Source organism: Physeter macrocephalus, chromosome 10, assembly GCF_002837175.3.
Source record: "Physeter macrocephalus isolate SW-GA chromosome 10, ASM283717v5, whole genome shotgun sequence".
Taxonomy (NCBI): Eukaryota; Metazoa; Chordata; class Mammalia; order Artiodactyla; family Physeteridae; genus Physeter; species Physeter macrocephalus.
The window spans coordinates 33,650,547-33,675,684 of NC_041223.1; the positions used below are offsets into that span (position 1 = coordinate 33,650,547).

Below are 25,138 nucleotides of genomic sequence, written 5' to 3' on the forward strand. Positions count from 1 at the left end.
TTCTAATGTAATTTTTAAAATTATCAAAGTGGCTATTGTAAAGAGTAGGTCTTTTATTGGTAGCAGCTATTTGTCGTGGAGACCTTTTGTCTTTACATGTTTGGGGCATTGTGGCCTGAACACCATGCTAACCTGGCTTGCTGGTCGACTGGACACGTGATTTCCAACACTGGTCTTGAGCTGAGCAGCTCTGCTACATGTTATCAGATTTTTCTAGATGAAAAAGGCCCTGCTTACATTGTTTTAGAAAAACCTTTGACTTTGTAAGGGTTCTGTTTAGAAGCATTACATAGTACACCCACTTGAAATTTAGGAAGAGCAGTGTTACCCGGAGAGGCTTCTGCTTCACTTTTACAACAGGTGGATCCTGAGAAGCAGGTGGAAACAGTGGCTAATAAAACTGTGTTCTCAGATTGGCCAGTTTTATAGAAGAGAGTGATAACAAGTGCATCACTCTATTAGGTAAACTCAAAGTATAAAGCCGTTATGTAAGTTCATTGTTCTTTAAGGACATCCGAGTTGACATTTACTGTCATCAATTTGCAATGGGATGGATATTATGGAAACAGTTTAAATAAACTATCATCTTCCTTTATAAAACTGGCAGTTGAAAGAGGACAGAGAGGTTCCAGTGTAGAGGATTTTCTGTGTGTCTACTTTAGGATTTAAATGGGAAGAGAATTCTCCAACAATCTCTAATCTGGTAATGTTTTTGGTGCGAGCCTAGATGTCTCCTCTCACTTGGTTAAGGGGAGGCGGGAGGTAGTGTCTGCTTTGCATCACTTTCCCACGGGTGGATCTGAAACCAGGCCCGACATTCCCAGCAGGTTTGCCTCTTGTGCCTCCTCTTCCTCGTCCCTCACACCCCTCAGAGGGTGGAGCTCCTCACCTGGCCACTCAAGCAGCTCTTTCCTTCGAATAGCATTTTAAAGAGGGACCATGTGAGATGGAATAGAAAATGCCCCAAGGTTTGCACGAGAATAAAATGATCTTGTCATTAAGGACATTTTCAACCCTGCTTCCCATAGAAATCTAAGCTAAGAGGAAGGGTCTTCTAATGAGGTAATTTTAAGGAACCTTTAAAGAATGGCTGTTGAAAGATGAATCGTCCTCCTCCAAGCCAGTGTGAGCTCGAGGGGAGGCATCGTCTTTATGGATGGGATACATGACCTGTGTTATTTTGGAAACACTGATCTCTGAAATGTGTTAAAACAAGAATACAAATAGCAGTGGCTCATCAATCTCAGCATGTTACAATCCTGCCACCTTGTGGGGACTCTTTAAAGTACATATGGGGGAAAATAGGAGAGGACAGGATGTGCTTGCTCCTTATTTGTCTCTGCTTGGCAGGTGACAAGATGTGGGCAGACAAGACTTGGGAGGGGAGTCTAAATGTGGCCCTGCACCTGTTGGTGAGAACAAGGACACAGCTGGAGAGGATTCTGAAGGAAGCCATGCTGCCCATAGCTATGTTTAGGCAAGTGGATAGAGCCACAGGTTAGTAATGGAGCTTAACATTTTCACCTTCATATTGTTAATTAACTTCAGATCAGAATAAAGCATGGTCATTTCCGACTGCTGATTGTTGGCTGACATTTGGAAATGAGTTATTGGATTCAGGATGGCATATGATTGGTGGATAAGCCTTCCTTGACTCTAGATTGGTGCAGAGTAGAGACTTCAGTTGCATTGATCAAAACTGGCATCTCTGTTCTTGAAAGCACCAAATGATGAATGATATAAAAATTGCATCATTGGAGTATAATCTGCAAAAATACTGGTTCACTATGCTGTACACCTGAAAATAATGTAATACTGTAACTCAACTATACTTCACTACAAAATTAATTTTAAATAGCATCATTTTCTTCTTTCATGAGTCAAAGATCCTCTAACAAATGTGGGCTAAAATGACATCTGCGAAGTTGGGTGCCTCTTTCTTTGTGATGCTCTTCTTTCGGCATGAATACTAAGCGGAAGATACTTTTTACGGCACTGACTTTAATATTCTGAAATACAAAATCCCTATTCAAGCTGTTTACTGAGAAACGGAGTTATGTTAACTCCCTGCACATAAGCTTTTTTGCTAAGTAGTGGGCATTTGAGACACTATTTACACACTAATGCCTGAACAGTAATTCTTTGCAGTATGGAAAATGTATGTTTCCCCTTTAAATACATATCAGTATCCAATTGATTTATCCTTTGGCCGGGACTGTACTTAGCTTTTAAAATCACAGCATTCAGTCTGCTGGAGGAAGAGCTTTCCTTTTGCTCTCTTCTTTCCTTCTCTGCTCACTTCTTTCCCCCAACAACTCCCCAAGAGCCCCAAACAGCACAGGGACTCTTCACGGCTGTTTATGCTGCTCTTCTTAGTTATTCACGTTTTAAAATGTGAAGTTCAAAGTTCAACTTTCCAATAAACTTCAAGTAAAAAAACCCCAAAAAACATGCAGCCAGCTTACTGTATACAAATCCACACAGGCCATGCTGGTAGTAAAGACTTGGTATAAATGCCGTGTGTACCTGCTGAGAACCTGTCACATTTTGACAATTTTCTGTAATACTAGAAGTCCACACTCTTAATCCCTCCAGTCCTCCACGAGAAACAGCCACAAATATAACATGTAGAAATGTTTTATCCAGCTCTAAATGGGCTGAAGAATAAAAGTATAAAGAGAAGACAGGCTACCATACTATCAAATGAGATAATACGCATAAAATATGCTCTCTGATCTATGATGTTCTGGCATGTGTTAATAATAGGCTAGACATAATCCATTTCACAGGGCAGGGCTTTCTCAAGATACTCTTAAATTGCCCTGGAGGACAGTGAATGTCGTCCTGTTGCTGTAAGTTGCTGGTGGGGAGGGGTGCGATGGCGTAAGGAAGAAAAGGAACTGAGAATAGGAGAGGGTTTCTGTCAACTGTGCTAGAACAAGTAAGAAACACATTAATATGGAATTAATGTGTAAGTCTTAACTCTTAAAATTCTGAATTCTGATTTTAAAAAAAGAAAAGAAAATGGTGAGAATTGAAAATGATAGGAGACTTGAGAGACAATAACCATATCGTGTTGGAGTTTGTTTAAAAAGGAATGCTCACCCTCCGTTTCCTAGCACTTGATCTCACCCTAACAGTGTGAAAGGTTAAACTATCTAGTTCCCTTAGAAGAATGATGGAGTGTTACTGTGAGCCAGGCATGGTGCTGGGTGCTTTGCACACAGTGTATAATTTAGTCCATGATAATCCTCGGGGTAGATATTATCCTCATTTTTCAATGAGTTTACTTACATTTAGAGAGGACAGTAAGTTATTCAGTGAGCCCCCCTGAGTTCACTGAGTAAAGGTAGGTGGGTTATATACCAAGACAGGCAGGCAGGCCCGTATCGTGGATAACTTGGATGAAAGACCCAGTTTATTTCCTCAGTGACTCTCAAGGCAAAGGAGCTGAGAGGGGATCACGCACCATGTCCCTCTTCCTCAGTGAAGAAATCAGCTATATAACTACAAGTTGTGGAGGAATTAAGGTTGAAAGACCGCTGCTTTTAATTGATCTTTTTAAACATTTCTGAAAGCAAAACACATTTAAGAATGTTTTTTGAAATGATGAAAATCATCTCTGGACCATATACCTCTGCTGTTAGCATCTGATGCATTTCTTGGAAAGGTTTTTCTTATGCATTTTTCTCGCTATTGATATAGACATGATTATGCAGTATACAGAGTTTTATAAACTGTTTTCCCCACTTAACATAATGTCATAAGTACGTCGTCCTCATTTTATATTGTTTCAATTGAAAGATTGTAAGTATAAGAGTATGGTGGCATATTAAAATTTGCATTTTATGGACCTGTTTTCACACTTCTAGGTACCACTACCCATTTTGTTTGGATGGAGTTTAACGGTGTCCCCTGCCATGCTTCTAATTGTCAGTCTTGGAAGCTAGCAGGTTGTGTTTGCAGCCCATATTGGCATTTATCCTGACTGACCTCTACACATATTTGCTTACTGTGTTATTTATGTTAATGTCTACTTTCTCAAATATGTCTCTCAGTTTCTCTTTCTCTGGTAGGCTCTTAATAAATATTTGTCATAAAATGTCATAAATGTCTTATTCATCTTTGCATTTAGTAGCCTTTTTAATAAATATTTGTCATGAAATAAATTGTCAAACCTTTAAGTAGCCTTTAAAAAGCCGACACTTCTCTCCACACACACACACACACACACACACACACACACACACACACAAAATAAAGAATGAAGATAAGGGAAAGAAATCAGATTAAAAGAGGAGATATGTATGGTTTCATGATCTGAAACCCTGAATATACAGTACAGCCCAATGGAGATGAAAAATTCTAAAATATGTCATTTTGACCACATAGTCATAAATAATTATAATGGGCAAGATCTGATGTTCTATGAGTCTTTCTGTACCAATGCACAGGACTGCTACTCAACCTCTCTTTTGCTTTTGTCTTATCTAATAAGTGGAAAGCTCTTTTTTGGAGAAGTTAAAACGTATACTGCTGAGAGAAAATGGAAACTGGAGTAAGACAGAAGGTTATAAGAAAACTTAAATGAGTTAAAGTCTCCAGTCCAGATGGGAAAGTACCTTTGTTTTCAGAAAAAGGGAAAAAATGAGATCTCTAGAAACCACAGAAGGATATGCTTGAGACCTCCTATAAAACAGAGTTTGTGTTTTAGAAACACAACTAAGAAAAGAAAGGTGATCACTGAGGACCAGCAGTGTTATTCACCAATAAACCAGACCAATTCAACGTGGACTGGCTGAGGGACCTGATTCAAGAGAAGTTCAAGTGGTACAAAGGCCCTCAAGGTTTTGGTTGACCGAATATGGTACCTAATGATGAACTAATGGCATGATCCATCCGTGTAAAACATTAAAACATTTAATGTTTTAGTAGAATATGTATTCTAGGATATGTATTCTAGGTGTATTAGTAGAATATGATGACAGACCAGTGAAAGGAGGAACTCTGCTGTTCTCTGAACTGAGCACTCCATTTTGAGTAGTATGGTCTATTCTAGGTGCCATATTTTGAAAGAGATATTTCAAATGTAAGAATATTATCAGTGTGGATATGGGAATTAGACATTAAGAATTAAGAAGAATGCTTGAGATAATGGAATATTCAGCCTGGGAAAGGAGAACACTTAGCTGTTTTCAAATGCTTGAAGGGGTGTTAGAGAAGCTATAATGTGTTTGGCTACAGAAACACAATCATTACGTAGAGGTTATAGGGATACAGTTTTACTTCATTATAACCAATGGCTTTCTAACAACTAGAGCCTGCCTCATCATAACACTGGAAAATCCTTGTCAATGGAATGTTCAAGCAAAGGCTGTAAGTCCACATCAAGTATCATATAAAAAGATTCATGTATTAAGATGGCGATTGGACCAGCTGGTCTCTAGGGCTTCTGCTAATTACAATTTATAATTCTTAGTCAGTTGCTCAGAATTTAGGATCCACTTTTTTATAGAATCCAAAGGGACATTTGGATCCAAGGTCAAAAACATTTATTTTAACCATGGTGTTTTTAAATTCTTCAGTTGAAAACACTTTCCTGAGTCCAGGGAACAGACATGAGGGATAACAGTCTAGAGAACAGTACATGAGGCAGAAGGGAGGGAGGATCATTAGCCTTCCCTTTGCTGGGGGAAATCGAGCATAAGGCCACATTAAGAGCCAAGGAAACATTCTAAAATCCATGTGGCAGATCTCAGTGAGGTCTTAGGAGAAAATCAACTCCTTGAACTAATCCCCACATGACTGACAGCCTTTCACTTGCTAGCTGTGCTGTGTGATTGTAGGTATTTTCTTCTGTGAACTGGGGCTAATAATACTTCCAATGATATAAATAAACATAAATAAAACCATAGCTTGTGAGAATCAAATGAAATAATGGATATACAGTGCCCGTCAAAATACTGGACACATACTATATAGTTACTCAGTAAATGCAGGGATTCCTCAGAGTATCTATGTGTGTGTGCTTCTTTCACTTTTCAAAGAACTTCCACATATATTACCTCATTTGATTCTTACAATAATCCCATCGGCAGGCAAGGTAGGTATAATATCCACATTTTACAGAGGAGGAAATGATGCTTGGAATAAATGGCCAGTTTTCCTAAAAGATGATTATTTGGCTTCACAAAGTGTTGCAGTGATAAGGAACCAGAGTGTATAATCAGACCCACTGGATCAAAATTCCTAACCTGTCACTTACTGGCTGTGTCTGGGTATATTACTTAGGCTAGCTAATTCTTATTAACTCAACTAAAAATGGGATGATGGTATATAGGTATATATTTTACACAGCTGTTAGGAAACTTACAATAATATTGAATGGAAATTGTTAAAAAGCAGTCATTATGATCATTACTGTATAGTAATTATGCTATTTATTACATGCTTAGTATATGCTAGGGGTTTAACAAACATTTTTTAAATCCTCATAATGACTCTTTGATATATGTGTTGTTAGTATACTCATTGTACAGATGAGGAAACTGAGGGGAATTAGAATAGCCAAGTAGCTTTCCCACATTCATACAGATGGTAGGTTAGAGTGCTGGGATTTGAACCCAGGCAGGCTGACTCTGGAACCCATGCTCTAATCAAGGATATACTACCTCCCATGCTATGAAATATTTTGTGTGTGTCTCTCTGTCACACAAACACATATACACATACACATGTAATCGTATTAGACATGCACATTTGCATGATGTTTAGAAACAATTTTAATTATGTATTACTGGTTTTAAAAAACAGAATACCAAATTGCATGATATGCGATCTACTATGCAAAATGCAAATAAAAGGGGCTGAAAATCAATATGGCTGCCTCTGTGTGGTGCTATGGTAGGTGGGTTTTATTCTTGATTCTGTAGACATTTCTGTGCTAACTTTTCAACTGAAAACACATGCCATTTTATAAACAGGAAAATTAAAGGAGAACAGGTATATAAAAGAAAGTAATCCAAGGAAGATGTAAGGAGAAAAGGTTTTCATAGACAGGTGACCCTTCCTCTAATTCTAGCAGTAGAGTATACTAGATATCCTGAATAACCTTTATTCTGAAAATGACTAGAAACACAGGGTTAAAATGAGAAAGCAATGGGATATAAACACTTACATGTGCCAGAACTGGGGTGGGTGCAGGTACGGCTGGGGTGGGAACTGGCTCTGGCTGGATAACTGTTCCAGCTGGAACTGCTCCATCTTCATCCTCAGGTGGTTTCTGATGGGCACAGCGACCGATGTCTGCATTTTTGAAGGATACAGGCTGTGCAAAGTCCATAGGGCTAAGGGAATATAATTAAAATTCAATACTTTCTCCTATTTTTCATTGTCCTGCTTCCTTACCATGACATCAAATTTCCCCCTTCCCATTTTAAAGGTCATCAGTGCAATTAAAAAAAAAAAAAAATCTAACTTGAAGATCTTCACCGTTTCCTTCCTTCCCCCTATGGTTTTGGATAGTGTAGACACAACAGTGATGCTCATACCAAAAAAAAAAAAAAAAAAAATTAGTAACAAGGAGATTCACTTACACAGAGTTTATAACAAGGTTCCATATACAGCCTTCAAAAGGAGGAATATTTCTGAGTGGGGAAGGTTGAAATTCAGGAGGAGCACCCCCGACGAAAAGCTTTTTAACTTCTATCGCCTGTTCTACTGTCAGATTTTGCACATGCCTTCTGTCTTCATCAACTTGAACAGTAAAGATGCTGATAAAACATTGAAAATAAACAAGTATAAAACACACAAGGTCCAACACCACCGGAAATCCAACTCTTTCCTGCCACCCCGCACCCCTCCTTCCTGAAGCTTTTAAGAGAGCCAAGTTTGACGATTAGGGATTCGACACTAAGCAAACAGTAGTTTCTCAGGATCTTGTCCATCTGCCTCCCTTGTAAACTCTCCTTGAGAGTTTCCGGAAACAAGGCAGTGGTACAGCTGCAACACTAGCCTCTGGTGGTGGTTGACAACAACGGCCTTACACGTGAGCCTGTGGAGCACAGGCTTCTGTAAGGGGTAGTAATGTCTAATCGCAGGAGGCTCCATCGGTTTAGCACAGAATGGGGTCATGTTTTGTTTAGCTCTTTATTTCTTGCTTTGTGCGGGCCCTTATCTTCTTGCTAGGGAACAAACTGTACTCCTGAGAGCTTAGATTGCAGGAATCAACAGCAAACGCTTACAGGATGTTTTATAAAGAATGTAGCTGCTGGCTTTTGAATAGAAGAGGCAGGCCAGAAAACCATGCTAACTGTTCTCGGCAATGATTTTCCTTAGGGGCTGTTTCATTAATTTCCCTAATTTGCTTATGAGAGATAACTCACACATTACTAACTGAGCACCTCAGGCTACTTATTCACTCTGTGGATCCTGGGGCAAAGAATCAGGAGACAAAGAATTCTGCTGATGAAAATGACCAAAGGCATTTTCTCTTTTGTTCTAGAAGCAGGTTTTAAACTTTAGTCCCGATAGTCAGCATGGGGCTCTTAGTCATAAGTGTTAGTCAATAGCCCGAGGATCATGAATGGATTACTGAAAACTTATTTCACAACTGGGGAGAAAACCCTAAGTACTTAGGTGGAAAACTCAGTTCTAAAATGCCATTTTACTTGATTTTAGAAAGAAGAAAAACCACATGTAGAATTAGAAACAATAAACTAGGGCAAAGATGCTCTGAAATGGCACTGAACAACTGGCCCACTTTGGGACAATTCAAATGTAAGAGCATAAGACAAAGAATAGATATTGTTGTGGCTCAAAATGTCATTATTCAGGAGGTGTAGAGGAGCAGGTTGGGTTTAGTTTCAAAGGCAAAATAGGGGAAATGATACATTGATGTTTTGCCAGACTCTGGGCCAAGGACCATAGCAATGGTCCTTTCTTACTGGATCATAGGGTGGAGATGTAGAATGAGCCTGAGCTTTCAGAAGGAACAGACTGGAATTAAGCACTAGTATGGAAGCTTACTAGCTGTGTGACCTTGGGCCAGTTATTTAATCTTGCTCGGTCTCATTTCATTCATTTATAAAATGAGGATAAGAACACCTATTTCGAACCACGGAAAGCATTAACTAAGGCATTGTGCTGAGTCTGTATTACTTAATAAGGGCATTGCTAGAAGACTATAGCTGAATCCAGTTTGTATTTTACATCCTAGGAGCATCAAATCTAGGTCCTTTATTTAGTTCTTTGTAAATAGGGATATTACCTACATGTCCTCTCTGATTCTGGTGCATTTCCTTTTTAAAAAGTATTTATTCAAAAACTCTTTACTGTGGACCTACTATGTGCAAAAAGCATTATAAGAATCATTACATTACTATTAGTATTGTGATAGGTCAGCTGAATTTCCTTAAAATTTCAATAGTTGATTCTTGAAGTTTTATAATTAAATATTTTATTACTTAAATTCTATTTATTTGTATGGAATATTGATCTAAGATTTTTTCAAACCACCACCAAATGAATTGCATACATGGTAAAAAGATATTAGGAGAAGTGCCCTGATATTTGCAATTTACATGAGAAACAAAATCTGAAATTTTTTAAATTGATGGTAAGAAAGAAATATTTAGGTTGCAGTGTCCAAACCATGATCCCTTTCTGGAAACCTCAAATTACTCCTGAAATATTTGCTACAACTTTGTGGTCTTTAGCCTAATTCTGTACCTGTGTGAAGAATGCTTTCACGTAGGAGAATACCTACTTGCCCAAACGTCTACTCCAGGCTCTTAGGGTTTACTGTTTTCGTCCAGTTAGAACTACTGGCCACTGAGGTGGACTCCGGGTGGGAGATCAGAGGGCCAAGCAGTTTTAAAAGGCAGAGGTCACTGGAGTACTAGGAAATTAGATACCAAAGTGAAGGGAGTGAAATTTTTGCAGAGAGAGGGGTAGAAAAGGAGGGAGAATGTGGGAGGACCGGTAAAGAGAGGCAGAGAGGGAGAGAAAAGGGCAAGAGTAATATTGAAAAGTTTGCCTCTCTATTCGGTAAAAATCTATTGATTTTATGAGGTGGTATTAATGGTATTAAAATTGCCATCTTATCCAGAGTTTTAAGAAAAGAAATAACAATCGACATTTATGGTCTAAATAGTGTTGGAAGAAAGCAAATATTTCCAAGTTAATAGGAGTATCATAATCAACACGAAGTAATACAAATCTCTGAGGTCCCAAAAAAGGGTAAGAATAAACAGCGGGTGAGCACAGATGTGGGTGTTAAAGTCAAGTATATCTGGGTTTAAATCCTGCCTCTGTTATTTACTAGCTATGTGATCTTGGGCAAATTAGTTAATATATCCTCATCTGTGATGAAAGGATATTAATACAGATCTCACACACATTTAGAATGACTAAAGGACATAATCTTTGTTTAGTATTTGACACAGAGCATGCCATAGAGTTGATATGAAGTATTAAAATATGTTTCTGGGAGATGTTCTTAGGGTCATTAATGATCTCTAGTTAATCAGTTAATTGAAGTGCTGGCCTAAACGATAGGTGATGATTGTTTTTTGACCTCAGAGTGCTGAATGAGACATTATGGTGCAAATGAGTTCTTGCTTTGCCACAGACTGCAGTGACAACCCACTAATATGTCCAATACATTATCCTTTAATTAACAGCGAATAGTAAAACTGTTTGTTTATATGGCCAATTAACTGAATGACCAGTTTTCAGGGGATGCACTATACACTGAGCTTAATCAAATAAAGGTTGGATTGATGGCCAACAGCTGTGAAGCTGGCATAATAAAATACCCTTCTTGAAGAGACAACTGTTAAAAGGACACCTTAGCATAACATCATAATGCACTTGAGAATGTCAGAATTCTTTCTCTACAAAATATCATATTTGGATGATTTTTTGGTCAACTCTATTTGTCAGATCTGCATTTGCTTCTTGAAGTTATTTAAAATTTAAAGACTTTAGAAAGTCTTTCCTACGATGAGAAGGATTAACATTTGGCAAAGGACCTGAAATCTAGTCTAGAAGACATGTAAAGTCAGTATTCTAGAGCATTCCCTAAGATTCAAATGAGAAAATTCAGTTTGCATTTCTCTTCAGAGACCATGACTGCAATATGTGCCTATAAGATTAGTAAAGATTCTTAGTTTGTCCAAATATTGATCCCTCATTTGTCTTAATCATGGTTTCTAAACATCTCAGTTAGAAGATACTCTGCAAGAAGGCTTAGTATCAGTTCATCCCACAACCTAATGCTCTATGTAATAGAAAAACATGAACCAAGGAGAGCTTCATCACTTACTTAGAAGACAAGGCATTCTTATTACTTATTTAAACTGTTATCCGCACAAGAGGATGATTAGAAAATGGAGGTCTTTAAGTACAGAATAACATCTGCTTACTTGAACTTTTGCTACACAGTCATACTGTTGTTGTGCTTAAAAGTATTCTCTGTGTTTTGAGGTTTCATCAGATTTGATTTCCAGTTCTCTTCTATGTCTTCAGTCTAATAAATGGATTGCGGGTCTGGAGGTCTGAAGTCTCTGGGTTTTTGTTTTCTTTTTCTCTAATTGTTCTTCTAAGTTCATTACCTCTCTGAGCTGTCATACAACATTTTGATGAAAAAAAAAACCCAAATGACTTCCCCAATAAAGTAAGTATGAAGTACTGTAGCATTCTGAAGAAATGAGAAATCAGCTTATAACACTAATAAGCAATTCCCTGACTCAGGGCTGGGAAGCAGGTGCTCTGGTGGATCTGCAGAAAGGCAGCCTCCGTGCACGGATGGCAGGACAGCAGCCTTCTCCCTTCCTTCTCTCAACTCTGTTCCCTCACGGAGCTGTCCCACAGGGACCCAGCACACCTTGGCGGGGGGGTGGGGGGGGTGAGGGCCGGGGATGAGGCATGCACAGAACCGTGCTCCGTGGGTCCTGCAGCCACGGCCGCGCTCTGTATCTGTGACAGATTTTTAAGCAGCTGCCATAACTGCTTTGGAACCTGAATGAAACAGCAGCTGCCAAAGGCTGGTGGCTCCAGCTGAGCTGTTCTGTGCGTTTCACCATGAGCATGCCCTACTTGAGAAGAGAGTATTTGAGAGGTGAGGAGGGAGAGAGTTTTCTTATCTACGCTTCAGAAGATGCATTTGGTTTTTCCAAAGGTGGAGAGGAGAACCACCTAGCATAAAAACGTTAAGAACAAAACTCCTAAGGGTCAAGGGAAATGAGCTTCCCGAAGTATGAAATATAAAGAAGATGAAATTAAACTACTTGATAGTTTTGCAATGCATCATATGTCCATACACACAAAGGTCCAGTAAAGGACTAAGGCGAGCACAGGAGTTCACGTTAGTTATGACAGTACAGTCAGTCGTTAGGACTATTGTTACCCTCTAGTTCTCTCTACATGAACAGAATGTTCTCTCCCGTCGTGAAACAGACTCGGCTCTGGTTTGACGGCAATTTTCCTCATTGTTCGTGCCCCTGTGGAGAGATGCACTTCCAGACGACCCTTGCTCAGGAATATCGCATAATAGGCCTGCAATAGCAAATGGTCATTGAAGATTAAAGAGGAGTCTCATCTATGACTTAGCTTAGTTCCCTGACAGAACTGCGTATTCATCCGCTCTGAGATCTTACCTGAGAAGTTAAGACTCAGTATTTTCTTAAAAAGAGTATTTAAAGCAGCTGGAAATAGCTTTTTAATCATTTACCATTTTTACTTGTTAGATGATGTGGAAAGTGGAGATAGTAACATAGCAGTCTCTGTAAAGCAGATTTGCAATGCTGAAAGGAACAGTTGTGCTGGCACTGGGCTTCTAACTCACAAAACCCATCAGGAAATAAAGAGTGTCAATAAAATCCCTCTCCCTTGTATTCCCAAACGGACAGGTAGCTTCTGGGAATGAGGTCTGACTCCCAACCTCACGGCATTTTGAGTGTTTAGATTTCAATTCGTTCTCCAGGCTGGTGGAATAGATTGCTATCAACCTGTAACTTGTCTCCCACATTTAGAAAGAAGGAAGACAAATTTTCATCCACAAACAGGACTGCTTTCTTTTTGCCACTGTTACTATAGAAACAGTATGGTTTTGAGATCCGTTTATGAACCCCAGGGAGCTTGAATGCAGTCCTTGTCTCCCCAAAGCTGACGCCGTGCTTGCTCCCTTTCTTGTGGAGCAGGGGGGTGGCACCTGATACACCGTGATTACTTGGTCCTCTGCGAGTCACCTGAGGGAGTGGAGATGGTTTCATTCAAACATCATAACGTCTCCAATAACTTACAAAATCGTCTGTGCCGTGTCGTGTCCACCACAAAATGGCCAGAGGATCTGGATTAGTGCTTGCCATTCATCAAAAGGGGCAACTGCCATCTACTCAATTAAAATTTTTTTAGCTGACTGAGTTCTCAAACCCCTTTAGCAGAACATAATCACAAATGACCCTATGGGTATCAAAACTGGTAGCTTTGAAAAATAAAGTACGTCATTTAGCCAGTATTGATTCTACAACAGACATGAACTGTTTAACATTGCTTCCTCTTTCAGATAGCATTGACAATGAGATTTTAAAAACTAGATACTCATTATCATGAAAATGTTGAAACATTAACATGTTATTTCTAATTTACTTTGTACTGTAGTGCTTAATATTTTCTCATTTTAATTGTTTTAATGGGAACATGTTTTATTTTAAGAACTATCCTGAAAGCTGATGACTCAAGTCCATTTATTTAGTTCTGATGAGGAGAAATCTGAAAACGATGGCTGGTGCTTAATTATTTGACTGTGACCTAGGAAACACATATCCTTCAGTGAAACCTATTTCAGAGTGTTTGATCTGGCCCTCTTATTATAACTAGCTTATCATTTGTAGCAGTGAGAAAATAATTTTATTTTTATGATTAAAAGATAAAGGCTTTAAGAGAACAGTTATATTTGATATTTATTCAGAGCTTATGCATAGTAAAAAATGAGATAAAATACCACTTTTTCTCCCTCTACTCTTCAAAAAATATTTTTTGGTTTCTTTTCTTCCCAAAGAAATCCTTTTCTTCCCTAAGGTCAAAGGTTATCCTTTTATATTTTCTTCTAAACTTTTAAACCTTTTTTCCTTTCATATATAAGGCTTTAATTCATTGGGAATTTATTTTTCTGTCTGGCATGAAGTAGAAGTTAGTTCATTTTTTTCTGTATGGATAACCAGTTGCCCCAGAATCATTCACTGAAACGACCACTTTTTCCCTAATGTGCAATGCCACCTATTGCCAAATGTTGTTTCCATCTATACTTGGTTCTCTATTCTGTTCCACTGACACAGAGTTATCCATGAATTAACACCATACTCCCATGATTCAAAACTCTAGCTTCTAATGTGCTGATATCTGCTAGGACAGTCCACCAACTTATTCTTCTATTTCAGGAGTTTCTTGGGCTTTTGATCTTTGATATAAATTTTAGAATTAGCTTGTCCTGATTTACAAAAAGATAAGGTGGTATTTTCATTGAAGGTGACTCTACATATCACTTTGTGGAGAACTGATATATTTTTAACACCGAGTCTTTCCATTAACATGTTGACTTTAATAAGTAGTCTGATGTAATTTTTCAATAAGTTTTATAATTTTTTCCATATAGGTCTTACATTTGTTTTGTTATATTTATTCTTAAATTATATACTCGTTCTTGTACTATATTTACTTGTTCTTTTGTTATCGTGTTGGCTAAGACCGATATAGTGATAATATTCATCTTTTCTTGGGCTTGATTTCATAGAAAATGTTTATAATGTTTTCCTATCAAGAAGCCCCATCCTGTTCTTAGTTTACCGAGTCTTTTTTTGTTACTGTTTTTAATCAGGAATGGTCGTTGAGTTTTACCAAAAGTTTTCTCTGCATTTATCAAAATGATTATATGATTTTAGATTTTCTAATTATCAAGCCACCTTTGTATTCCTGAGATATTGCAAATTACTCATGGTAATGCATCTTTGGATTTTATTTGCCAATACAGCTGACCTTTGAACAACACGGGGCGCTGAACCTCCGCACAAAAATCTGAGTATAAATTATAGTCAGCCCTCCTTATACGCAGTTCCTCCGTATCAGATATTCTGCATCCTCAGTTTCAACCAACCTCGGATCGTGTGGTACTGTTGTATTTACTATTGAATAAAACCCATGTATATATGGACCTGTACACTTCAAACTTGTGTTGTTGAAGGGTCAACCATATTTTGTTTAGTGTTTTTTTGTGGGGGAAGAAAATAGTATTATTATATGACTACCCATTACTAAATTTTAAATGCTAAAAGTGATTTTAAAAAACATATAATCACAAACAACACAACCTGATTTACAAGAATGCATGCATATTTAAGGCTATATTTGTAAAGCACTCTGCGCTTTGGCCATGGCATACTGGTAATTCCTAAGAACACTTTCACTGAGAAAAATGAGATTAAATGGAAAAATGTATATCTTTAAAAATGTGATTGAAAGTATTGGAGGAATATCCATGCGGTAAAGAGTTATGGTGCCTAGATCAGGACAACTAAGAGACAGCTTTTAACAGAATCAAATGGCTAGGGGGTATGAAAACTAAAGCTCACAACCCTACAAAGCAGACACTGTGTAGGCTTTATTTTAATGTCACTAGTGTCCATGCCTGTGTTGGTTGTGTTCTCTTCACCCTCTCCTGCCCAGGTCCATTCTCTGCCTTCTCTCTGTCCAGAGAGGGTGCAGCAGGTTAGGCTCCAACAGACTGCATCACATTAGCTAGTGAAAATGGGAAGCTGATCCTAAAAAAATTAAAATTTAAATTTAAATGTAAGGGACTCCATCTGGTTATCTACAGATCTGGTAGGAAATTGGACTTAGAGAGAAGATTAACACAATGTGAATGTATTTTCAGCTTTCTCTCTTTATATATGCAAAACCCATATGAAATATGAATGTAAATACAGGTGTGTCTGCACCTAGAACTGACCAACGGGAAAATCCTAGTGGAGATAATTGTCCTAAGAAGATGATAGTGGAAATAAATGACGCAAATCAAAAAATATAAAAACAATTTATAAACTGTAAATGCTTCACCTGAGTCTCTATAAAATAATTATTTTATATAAGCATTAGGGAAAATGCATTATTAGCTAGGTGTGAGGGTACCTGTCCAGTTTGCCTTCGTTTTCTCCTAGGTGGCGCTGGTGTCCCTCCACTTCCCAAGAGAATAATACCAGACTCATTCTTGGTGCTGAAGGACAGGTTGATTTCTGTTCCTACATCAACAGGCACAGGGGATAGCTCTACAAAACCAGGCTTCGGGAAGCTAACTGTGTAAACGTTCTTTGGGTAAAAGGAAAGAAGGGAAGAAAGCATTAGAAATGAACATTTAAATTAATTTCTCCATCTCACTCACCCTCCTCAATGCACTCAACGTTACTATGAAATACAGTGTCATTTTAGAACACATAAAACCCCACAGTTACATGGAGAGCTTAAGAGCAACCAAAGAAATATTATTTCTAGCTGTAACTGAATTTTCTGAGCAGTTTGAGTTAAAATAAAAATTTGGGCCTCTGCTTTTATTCTAGAACTTTTGATTTGAAATATAAAAGATTATCACTGACAGGTAACATTTTCTTTTGGTTTAAATCTGTCTTGCTAAGTCTCCCTTGAAAACTCTCTAATTGATCCCTGGAATACCATCTACCAACTAACTGCTTATGTTTTATAGCTGAGTCTGACCATGGTCTCTGTCTGCATTCTTCCTCAGTGAAGAGGCCCAAGGTAAAGATGTTCGCTGCTCTCAAGTATATAAAGACACTCTAGCGGAATTTTAAAAAAATCAGATACAATCTATATCTTAAAAATAAATAAACCAAATATTTCTTAGTCTAGTTTTCTTCTCAGAATGAAAGTAGTATCATTGTCCTTGCTGATAATAAAATTAAAACAGGAACATTTTAAATGGTAACAAAGTGCAAAAGGGAGAAAGTAAAAAATCACCCCCATTCCAAAGCTGTGTAGAAGCATATAGCTTTTTCTAATCCATTCATTCACGCATGCATGCATGCATGTTTTCATTCACTCACTTTTATCTTTTACACCTTGCCCTCTTCCTCTCTCCTCCTGTCTATATTTAAACTGAATCATGACAGGCACGTTCATTTGTCACTTCTCTTTCTCACTTCACATGTGGAGGATATCTCTCTGTCAGTAAACACAGATCTCATCATCATTTTTAATAGCAGTAGGTCATTCCATTGTATGAATGTGCTAGGACTTATTTAAGCACGCCCATGGAGTCGGGCATTTAGAGTGCTTAAAACATTCATTTAAAAAGTCCTGGATTTGGCTGGCGTGAAAACAAGGGATCCTTTAATGCAGGTTATTTTCCTCCACAGTGTTTCAGGCCCAGTTAAATGTGTTGTAAAAATGTATAATCTGTTTTTGATTCCAATTTTCAAATCATAGAATTTTGGATACTTCAAATAAAACTACTGTGCAGACTTTTCAATATTTATCAAATATTGAACTTTCTGCATCACATTTTAGTTGCAAATAACTCCCAGTTATTGAAAAGTGCCTTTACAGAATCATCATTTCCACACATACAGGCTATTCATTTTCTGGACAGTTTTCCATCCTCATGTATATATCTTTTGCATATAGATGAGAGTTAGGCTTTGGAAGATTAAAACTCTGAGTAAAAAGAGGCTAGTATGGATTCTTAGAGATTCGATTCTGTATGTACTTCCTTTTTCCTCATTCCCAAGCTTCTCAGGGTGGATGTCTATGGCTAATTCCAACTTGGAGACTGTAACTAGGCACAGTGCAGACCCTGAAAGTTCTGTTTCAGTCTTTAACCTCGTGGCTCAGTGGCGATTTACTTTTTCTTTTTCCCCAAATCCCTTCATCTCCTATCACAATGCTTTAACATAATCTTAATTGGAGGAAGCAGCTAAAATGAATAGTGGTGTCACATCAGGGTAATTAAAAATTTGTAAGTATATTTAACATTTTCTTTTTAAAACAAACTCATCACTTTTAGAATTCCCATAAAACTTTTTACTAATATTTGCTGATGACTGTTGGATCTTGTTTACAGATATAATAAGAGAGCAGAGCTGTGACCTGTGTTCCTCTCTCCTGTGGGTCAGCCTCTACTGAAGAGTCAGTGCAAAATAGTCAAGTGGTATCAGGAAGCTTCTGGGCTGCTTTGGCAATAAAGATACTGAAGATACCTGATAACAGGGGACTTTGCAGTCCCGTCACAGCCAAGTCTTTGTAGATGGTTCCCACTACGTGCCATTTTCAAAGAAAAGGAGGTTTGACTTCTAAGCTGTGAACAAGATTCTATGCACTAATGATCATGGTGTAAACTATTACTTGCTATTTGTGTAAACTCCTAACACATTTCAGAAAAATAATGTAAGGCTGCTAATAAAGCTATATAAAATACATGAAGATAAACTAAATCTAACATAGATGACAAAAATGAGGAAAAGAGATAAGTAGTGTGGGAAAGGAAGAAGGAACCAGAAAAGAGATTAATATTAAAAATACATGCTATGGGGGCTTCCCTGGTGGCGCAGTGGTTGCGCGTCCGCCTGCCGATGCAGGGGAACCGGGTTCGCGCCCCGGTATGGGAGGATCAAAAAAAAAAAAAAAAAAAAAAATACATGCTATGAAGTGCTGTACATGTGGGAAACTGGTTCACAATTTGGGGTCTCTATAATACTGTTCTCCTAAGTTCAGTTGATCATGAAAACTTATAGAAGTACTTCAGTCTTGCTTGATCATTTATGCATAGCTAAGACTAGGGTCAATAGGAATTTAAAATATATTAACAAGGACTGGTCCCTGTAATAGACCCAACCTAAGTAAGTGAAATCTGATATGAATGTATTTAGGAAGTCATTAAGAAGAGACCAACCTCCAGTGAACATCCTTTGGTAACACCAACATAATCAGGGCTGCTAAGTATATTATATGGAGTTCTTGAAATTTCAATATCTTTGAGGCAGCCAGAATATTTCTTCAAATTTACTTCCGGCCTGTTGAAAAGTTAAATGGAAAACAAAAGCAATATCATTAGGGCAATGGCGGTATAGTGTGTGTGCCTAGTGGATGAAAGCCATATGGAGCAAACTGCGGCACAGGCAGGCACGTCTCTCAGACTGTGCACACGCGCACACACGCACTCAGCAAACCATGCTTCCCAAATTGCTGCACAGGCAGGCACGTCTCTCAGACTGTGCACACGCGCACACACGCACTCAGCAAACCATGCTTCCCAAATTGCTGCACAGGCAGGCACGTCTCTCAGACTGTGCACACACACTCACACGCACCCAGCAAACTATGCTTCCATTAGCTACTGGGTGGATAAGTGGATATGAGCACCATCCTGCACAAGGAGTCTTTATGTAGTTCTTCTTCCTCTCCTTTAGAAAAATAATCTCACCTATTGCATTTAAATACAAGGTACAGGAATTAACTGACTTCTTAGGAAGTGCTTCATATGCATAATGAAATGTGTTTCTTTTCTTCCAACAAAGGGCAGAACTTGTACGGGACGGCATAATCAAACTACATACCGACAAAGTTAAATAAAATCTTGCTCAAAATTTAAAAAATATCTGGAAACATTGATTTTGAAAAGATAATATTTTCATTGAGACTGTTTTTTGGGGGGTGGTTAGCTGAAGAATAAGATAATGTCATATTTCTCTTTAAAGATTTTAATTCCAATAAAACCTGAGAAACATTCTTTTGGATTACATAGTCTGAAAAAAAAGATACTTTAAGATTAAGTTTACAGATTGACCCTAAAGTCCTTATTCTGTATTGCAGCAGTAACAAAATCAAGCAACCAAAGTCACGAAACATACATTTAATTTTTCCAATAAGGTTGAAAATGGCTTCAGTACCCAAATGACACTTGAATGTTTACTTTTTGCTCACTACTTCTTAAAAAGGGATAAACATGCTAGCACGTAGTAAGTGCTCAATAAACATAAGCTAGCAGGATGTTAATAGTGATGACACCTCTTTCACCTATAGCAGCACTGTCCAGTAGAACTTTCTGTGATGATGGAAATATTCTTTTCTGCATTGTCCAAATCAGTAATTAGTAGCCATATATGGCTGCTGGCACTTGAAAAGTAGCTTGTGCCAATGAGAAACTGAATTTTTATTGTTATTTATTTATCTTTTTGGCGGCACCGTGCGGCATGCAGGATCTTCGTTCCCCGACCCGGGATCAAACCCGTGCTCCCTGCATTGGGAGTATGGAGTCTTAACCACTGGACCACCAGGGAAATTCCATTTTTAAAAAAATTTTCTTTAATTTACATTTAAATAGGCACTGTGGCTAGTGGTTACCTTATTGAATAATGTAGGTCAACAACAATGGAAAAAGTAATGCTTTTTTTTGATGTTAATAAGCAACTCTAAAAACTGTCCAATCAACACCAAGATATTATATTTATTTGGATAATGATTAATTCTCTCCTCACTGTCCCATGACGGCAGGATTCCTTTTTTGTCTTAATAAAAAACACATGACGTGAGGACAAACAGGTAGGAAAGCAAATCAGACCCTGGGAGTGTGTATCAGGTGATTTATGTCATGCTGGGTAATTGTTCTATTTGTTTCTCTCTCTCTGGGACTGTTTTATTTTCTTTGATCATTTCCACTTGTTCCCAAGGTCTTCCCCTTCTGTTCAGTCAGCTGGTTATTACAAAAAACATGCCAACTGGAGAGTGAGACTCTTGCTTATATTCTTCTTGTATAAAGTGAAGGAAATGGGTGAACTTCATTCTCAGTGTTCATTTGCTTCCATGTTCGCTTAGAGGAAGACTGATTTATCACAAGTTTCTCAGGGGTCTTATCAATAAAATAAATCACTCCTACAAGTTATACACTTCATTGTTTCAGGGAAATACAAAGAATCATTTCAAAACACAATGATTTAGCAAGCTCGACATTATGAAAATCACAGGGTATAAGTAATCACATATGGTGATCAGATTCCTAATGAAAACCACAGGCCACTGTTTCCTCTGTTTGCCTCAGAGGCAAAATTACAAAGCTACACAATGTCATTCCAGAGTTTTATTAGCATATATTTTCACTGAAAGCCAGCCTCTGCTTTTTAGCCATCTCAGCAAACAGCACTTGATTGGTCTTATAACTGTATCGTGATTAAACAACTTGGATTGTTTTTTTCACACTTTCATTTCTATATAGTCTAGTTTCTGGTATTAAAAGTCTAGCCTTTGCTTTAAAACTTTCTTGGATCAGCTCAGCTTCATTATGTCCTTTCGGGAAATTTGGCACCATTAGGTTTTGAAATACCAAAACACTCAGCTGTAGCTCTAGCCAGAGTCTGATCAGCCACTTACAGAGGCCTGCTGCTTACAACTTCCACGCTAAAACCTCCTGCCTACAAATAGGAACTGAAATGCTCCTGAGAAGCTAGGGCGACTGTCCATAAACTTCCTCGTCATTAATGCAAACACTTGTTTTACATATAGTATTTCCAGAGAAATACTGACTCCATAGCTAAATTCTAAATAAACATGGCAAGAAAGAAGCAGCTTTGTCAAGAGGTGCAAGGGCCATGTTAACGCTTGCATATTTGCAGGCTTGCAAAAAGCAACCAGGCAGTAGTACGCATTTGGGAGCACAGGTTGATTGTTCAGCAGACAGTACGGTACCTGAGAGACCAGAGTCTGAGGTTCAACCCAAGAGACCAGTTTGTTCCTCAGAACTAGACTTCTCCCATAAACCTGGCCAGCTGCCCTTAGCGTGTGCTGCTGCATGTGTGCGCCTGGCGGCGCTGTGCGTGGGCGGTTGAACAAATAAGCAGAGCAACTTTGTCCTCACGGCTGGTGAACAAGTCAAACTGCAGTGATGGTGGGTAAGCAGCAGCATTTTTGTAAGCAAAGGGCAGCATGAGAACGATCTCAGAATGCATTACTTGTTTGTGAAATGTACTGTGAATAAAGCTGCATAGGTGTCACTCTGTTTCTGCATCACTGCTTTATCTAAGAAGCCACATTTACCCAACCCATGCACTTGAAGAAGGCATGCATAAATTTAAATTTTACCTTGCTTTCATACTAGGTCAAAGGGAAGAGAAAAAAAATGATTTACTTATAATTGCATTTTCATTTAGTAAAACAATACACTTTAATCATAAATCTTTTAAAAAAGAAAGCATTTCATAGAGATCTACAAAGGAAAGGAATATAAAACACCAACAGAAAAGAAAACAGACATATACCCTTGACTACAGTGAAAATAGAGTCCAACGGTGACCATCTCCCACACTATTCTCTTGGAAAATTTTAATTTTGGAACTGAATTTAAAGCACTCATATTTATCATTCTTACAAATGGGAAAATGCACAAGTGTTGCTATGCTGTAGAGTTCATGAGTGGCCTGTAAGGAGAGCTTATTGCCTCTTTGAACTTAATTTGAACTTAATATACATAAAAATAATTCATGTTCATCACATCTTTTGCACTTTTATCATATTAAGATCCTGTTTGTAGGCAAAATTACAGCTAACTATGAATGCATGGCTCCTTGACTAGTCACAAATATATGTCTAAAGACTGTTTTGAAATAATGTGCCATTCCATAGAAGTATTATAATTATGAAATGCTGTACTGTGAGAGTAAAAATATCTTGGCAGTAAAGACTCATCAGGTATGTAGTCTGCAAACTAATACATAAACCCATCTCAATGAAGTTACCATATACACTTTTGTAGATAATTCCTAAAAATCACTTTATGGTAATTAAAGCTACATTATCACAAGAATAAATGAAGCCACCTTTGGATAGCCTTATTTTGGCTACATTTAATTCACTCCTAGAGAATTTAGTTAGTGATCTTGCAAAGTAAATCTTAGCCTCGAACAATTTGCTGGATCCCTAGTATTTGAATAGTCCCTGAAACATAGTATTGATAGATGCTCATCAAACACCTGTTGAATGGATAAATGGATTTTCGAGTAATAACTATGCCACTATTCAAATACACTTAATCTGCAATGATTTTTCTGACCAGACACTTTAAATCTATATTCCTAATACAAATGCAATATCATGTAGACGAATGCAGAGCCAGTTTATCTGCACCACTAAAGCTTATCAGCTTATACCCTTGATAGACTGGTAACTGGACAGGTGCCTGGTTTACGAGTTTAGATACAGAGAGGAGCAAACCTCAGTCTGCATGCTCACTATCATAAAATGAGATGGAATTTCCACTGCTCATCTGAGAAATATGAAAATAATTGACCACCGTACTTTTCAGTTATTCTGAGACCCTTCCTATCGTAATGTGTCTTTTTAGAGTAGAAACACCTAGACAGGACTTTTGCAACCATCAAAAGCTAACAAACTAAACAAACCAAAAATTAAAAACATGGTGGTCTGTATTTATAGGAAACTCTTACGGGTTAGCCAAATCAATGCATCCCATTCTAATTAGATTTACTTAACATTTATTGAGCACCAAATACTCTATACCTTGTATTCCTTATAAGTTGTTTCATAACAAGAAGCAAACTAATTAAATACCACATGAAATATTTTCTGACACTTTTTAGTTACTTCTATTAATTTTTTGAACTAGTTAAACTGCAAGCTAAATATATCTCCCTATCTGCTCTCTAAAAAACATACGTGTCATTTTAAAAAATGTTGACATGGACACGAGAATAACTAACACCACTTTAGCATCAGGCATATGGAAAAGTTCCAGTACTGTTATCATGCCTATAAAATAGGTTATACTCACAGTGTCCTGGAACACTGACTAATTTTCAGAACACTAAGCAATGTCAGTGCACCATTATCTCCAGTGAATGTGCAAGGAGAAAGGCAATTACATTCAACTCCAGTTTCCACCTTTAATAACTTTTATAATTCTTTTCATCCGGTGACTGTAAGGGAAACAGTAATTCCCATCCATCTCTTCAACAAAGATTTCAAATTAATCTTTAGTTTTTAAACCCTGGTGTTATTGTAACATGCAACATGAATTTTTAGATTAGGCCTTTCTGCAACTAAAGGTTATGACATTCCTGTTGTAATTAAACTTGAGAACTCTAGTGAGCATAGTGGCCATTTAATTAAAACTTAATCCTTAGCTCTAAATATACACCAAATTACCTCAAATTTACCTCAAATTTCTTAGTGTTGGCAGACCACCAAAATATATTTTGTCATCTGCTTTCAAGTCAAGACCGAAGTTGTTTCCAGGAGATGAAGTTGCTATGTTCTCCTCCTGGTTAGTATCTATATCTACAATTGATATGTTGGCTGCAAAGGAAAGAGGAAGTTTTCACTTTCTATTTGCGCAATACCAACCACATCTGTATCATCACTGTTCCTTCAGGATAAATTTACTTTAATTCTCAAATTAACATTGACTTTCTCAAGCACATATACTATATACAGCTATTTAATAATTGCAGAAACGACAATAACATCAATAAATACATTGTTATACGTTCCACAAAGAAAGCATGAAAATAACAGCCTGAACACCAGTGAAGGCAAACTAATCAAGATAAAAGAAAGAAGTGTAGATGGACAGCAGAGAACCAGTTGACATAGTTTTCCATAATATAGATAGGTAGATAGAAAATAGAATAAGATAATTAACTAATGCTAAGATAAATATCGAATTAGAAATTCAATTATTAATTAGAAATATACAGAATGTGTGGTTCCTTCTGTAAATTTCAGTATCCACAGAGTGATGTTGGTGAGACGGCTGTGCATGGAAGTGGAGAGATGGGAGTGTTTGTTTTGCAAGATGATGGGATCCACGTCCATGGTAAATTACATTTTAGTTGGGGGATGCTGAGTGTTTTGAGAGAGGTACAGTCTTCATGCCTTATTGCTTTTCTCTCAGGTCTCTAAAGGTTCTTCCAGTATGATGAGGATAAGAATTCAGAAATAGAAAGGGAAAAGGAAAAAAGAGAGGCTCTTCTCTGTTTAAACTGCTTTGTTCAGAGAGCAGATGGGAACACTTTATCTCATTGATTTTACCCTCTTCATTCTTAAGAGTCAAGCTAGGCTCCTTCTG

The 25,138-nt window shown here is 37.7% G+C and overlaps 1 protein-coding gene across 1 annotated transcript in view; it reads right to left on the reverse strand.

Annotated features, from left to right (window-relative positions):
• LAMA2 (laminin subunit alpha 2) overlaps positions 1–25,138 on the reverse strand; it is a 621,727-nt gene that overhangs the window by 16,312 nt on the left and 580,277 nt on the right. Inside the window, exons 52-58 of the mRNA XM_024122539.3 lie at positions 24,228–24,366; positions 22,138–22,149; positions 18,956–19,076; positions 16,186–16,362; positions 12,410–12,558; positions 7,596–7,772; positions 7,178–7,346 (exon numbers count right to left, since the gene is read on the reverse strand). Of these exons, the coding sequence (XP_023978307.1) occupies positions 7,178–7,346; positions 7,596–7,772; positions 12,410–12,558; positions 16,186–16,362; positions 18,956–19,076; positions 22,138–22,149; positions 24,228–24,366 (944 nt within the window). The remainder of the gene's footprint in view (positions 1–7,177; positions 7,347–7,595; positions 7,773–12,409; positions 12,559–16,185; positions 16,363–18,955; positions 19,077–22,137; positions 22,150–24,227; positions 24,367–25,138) is intronic.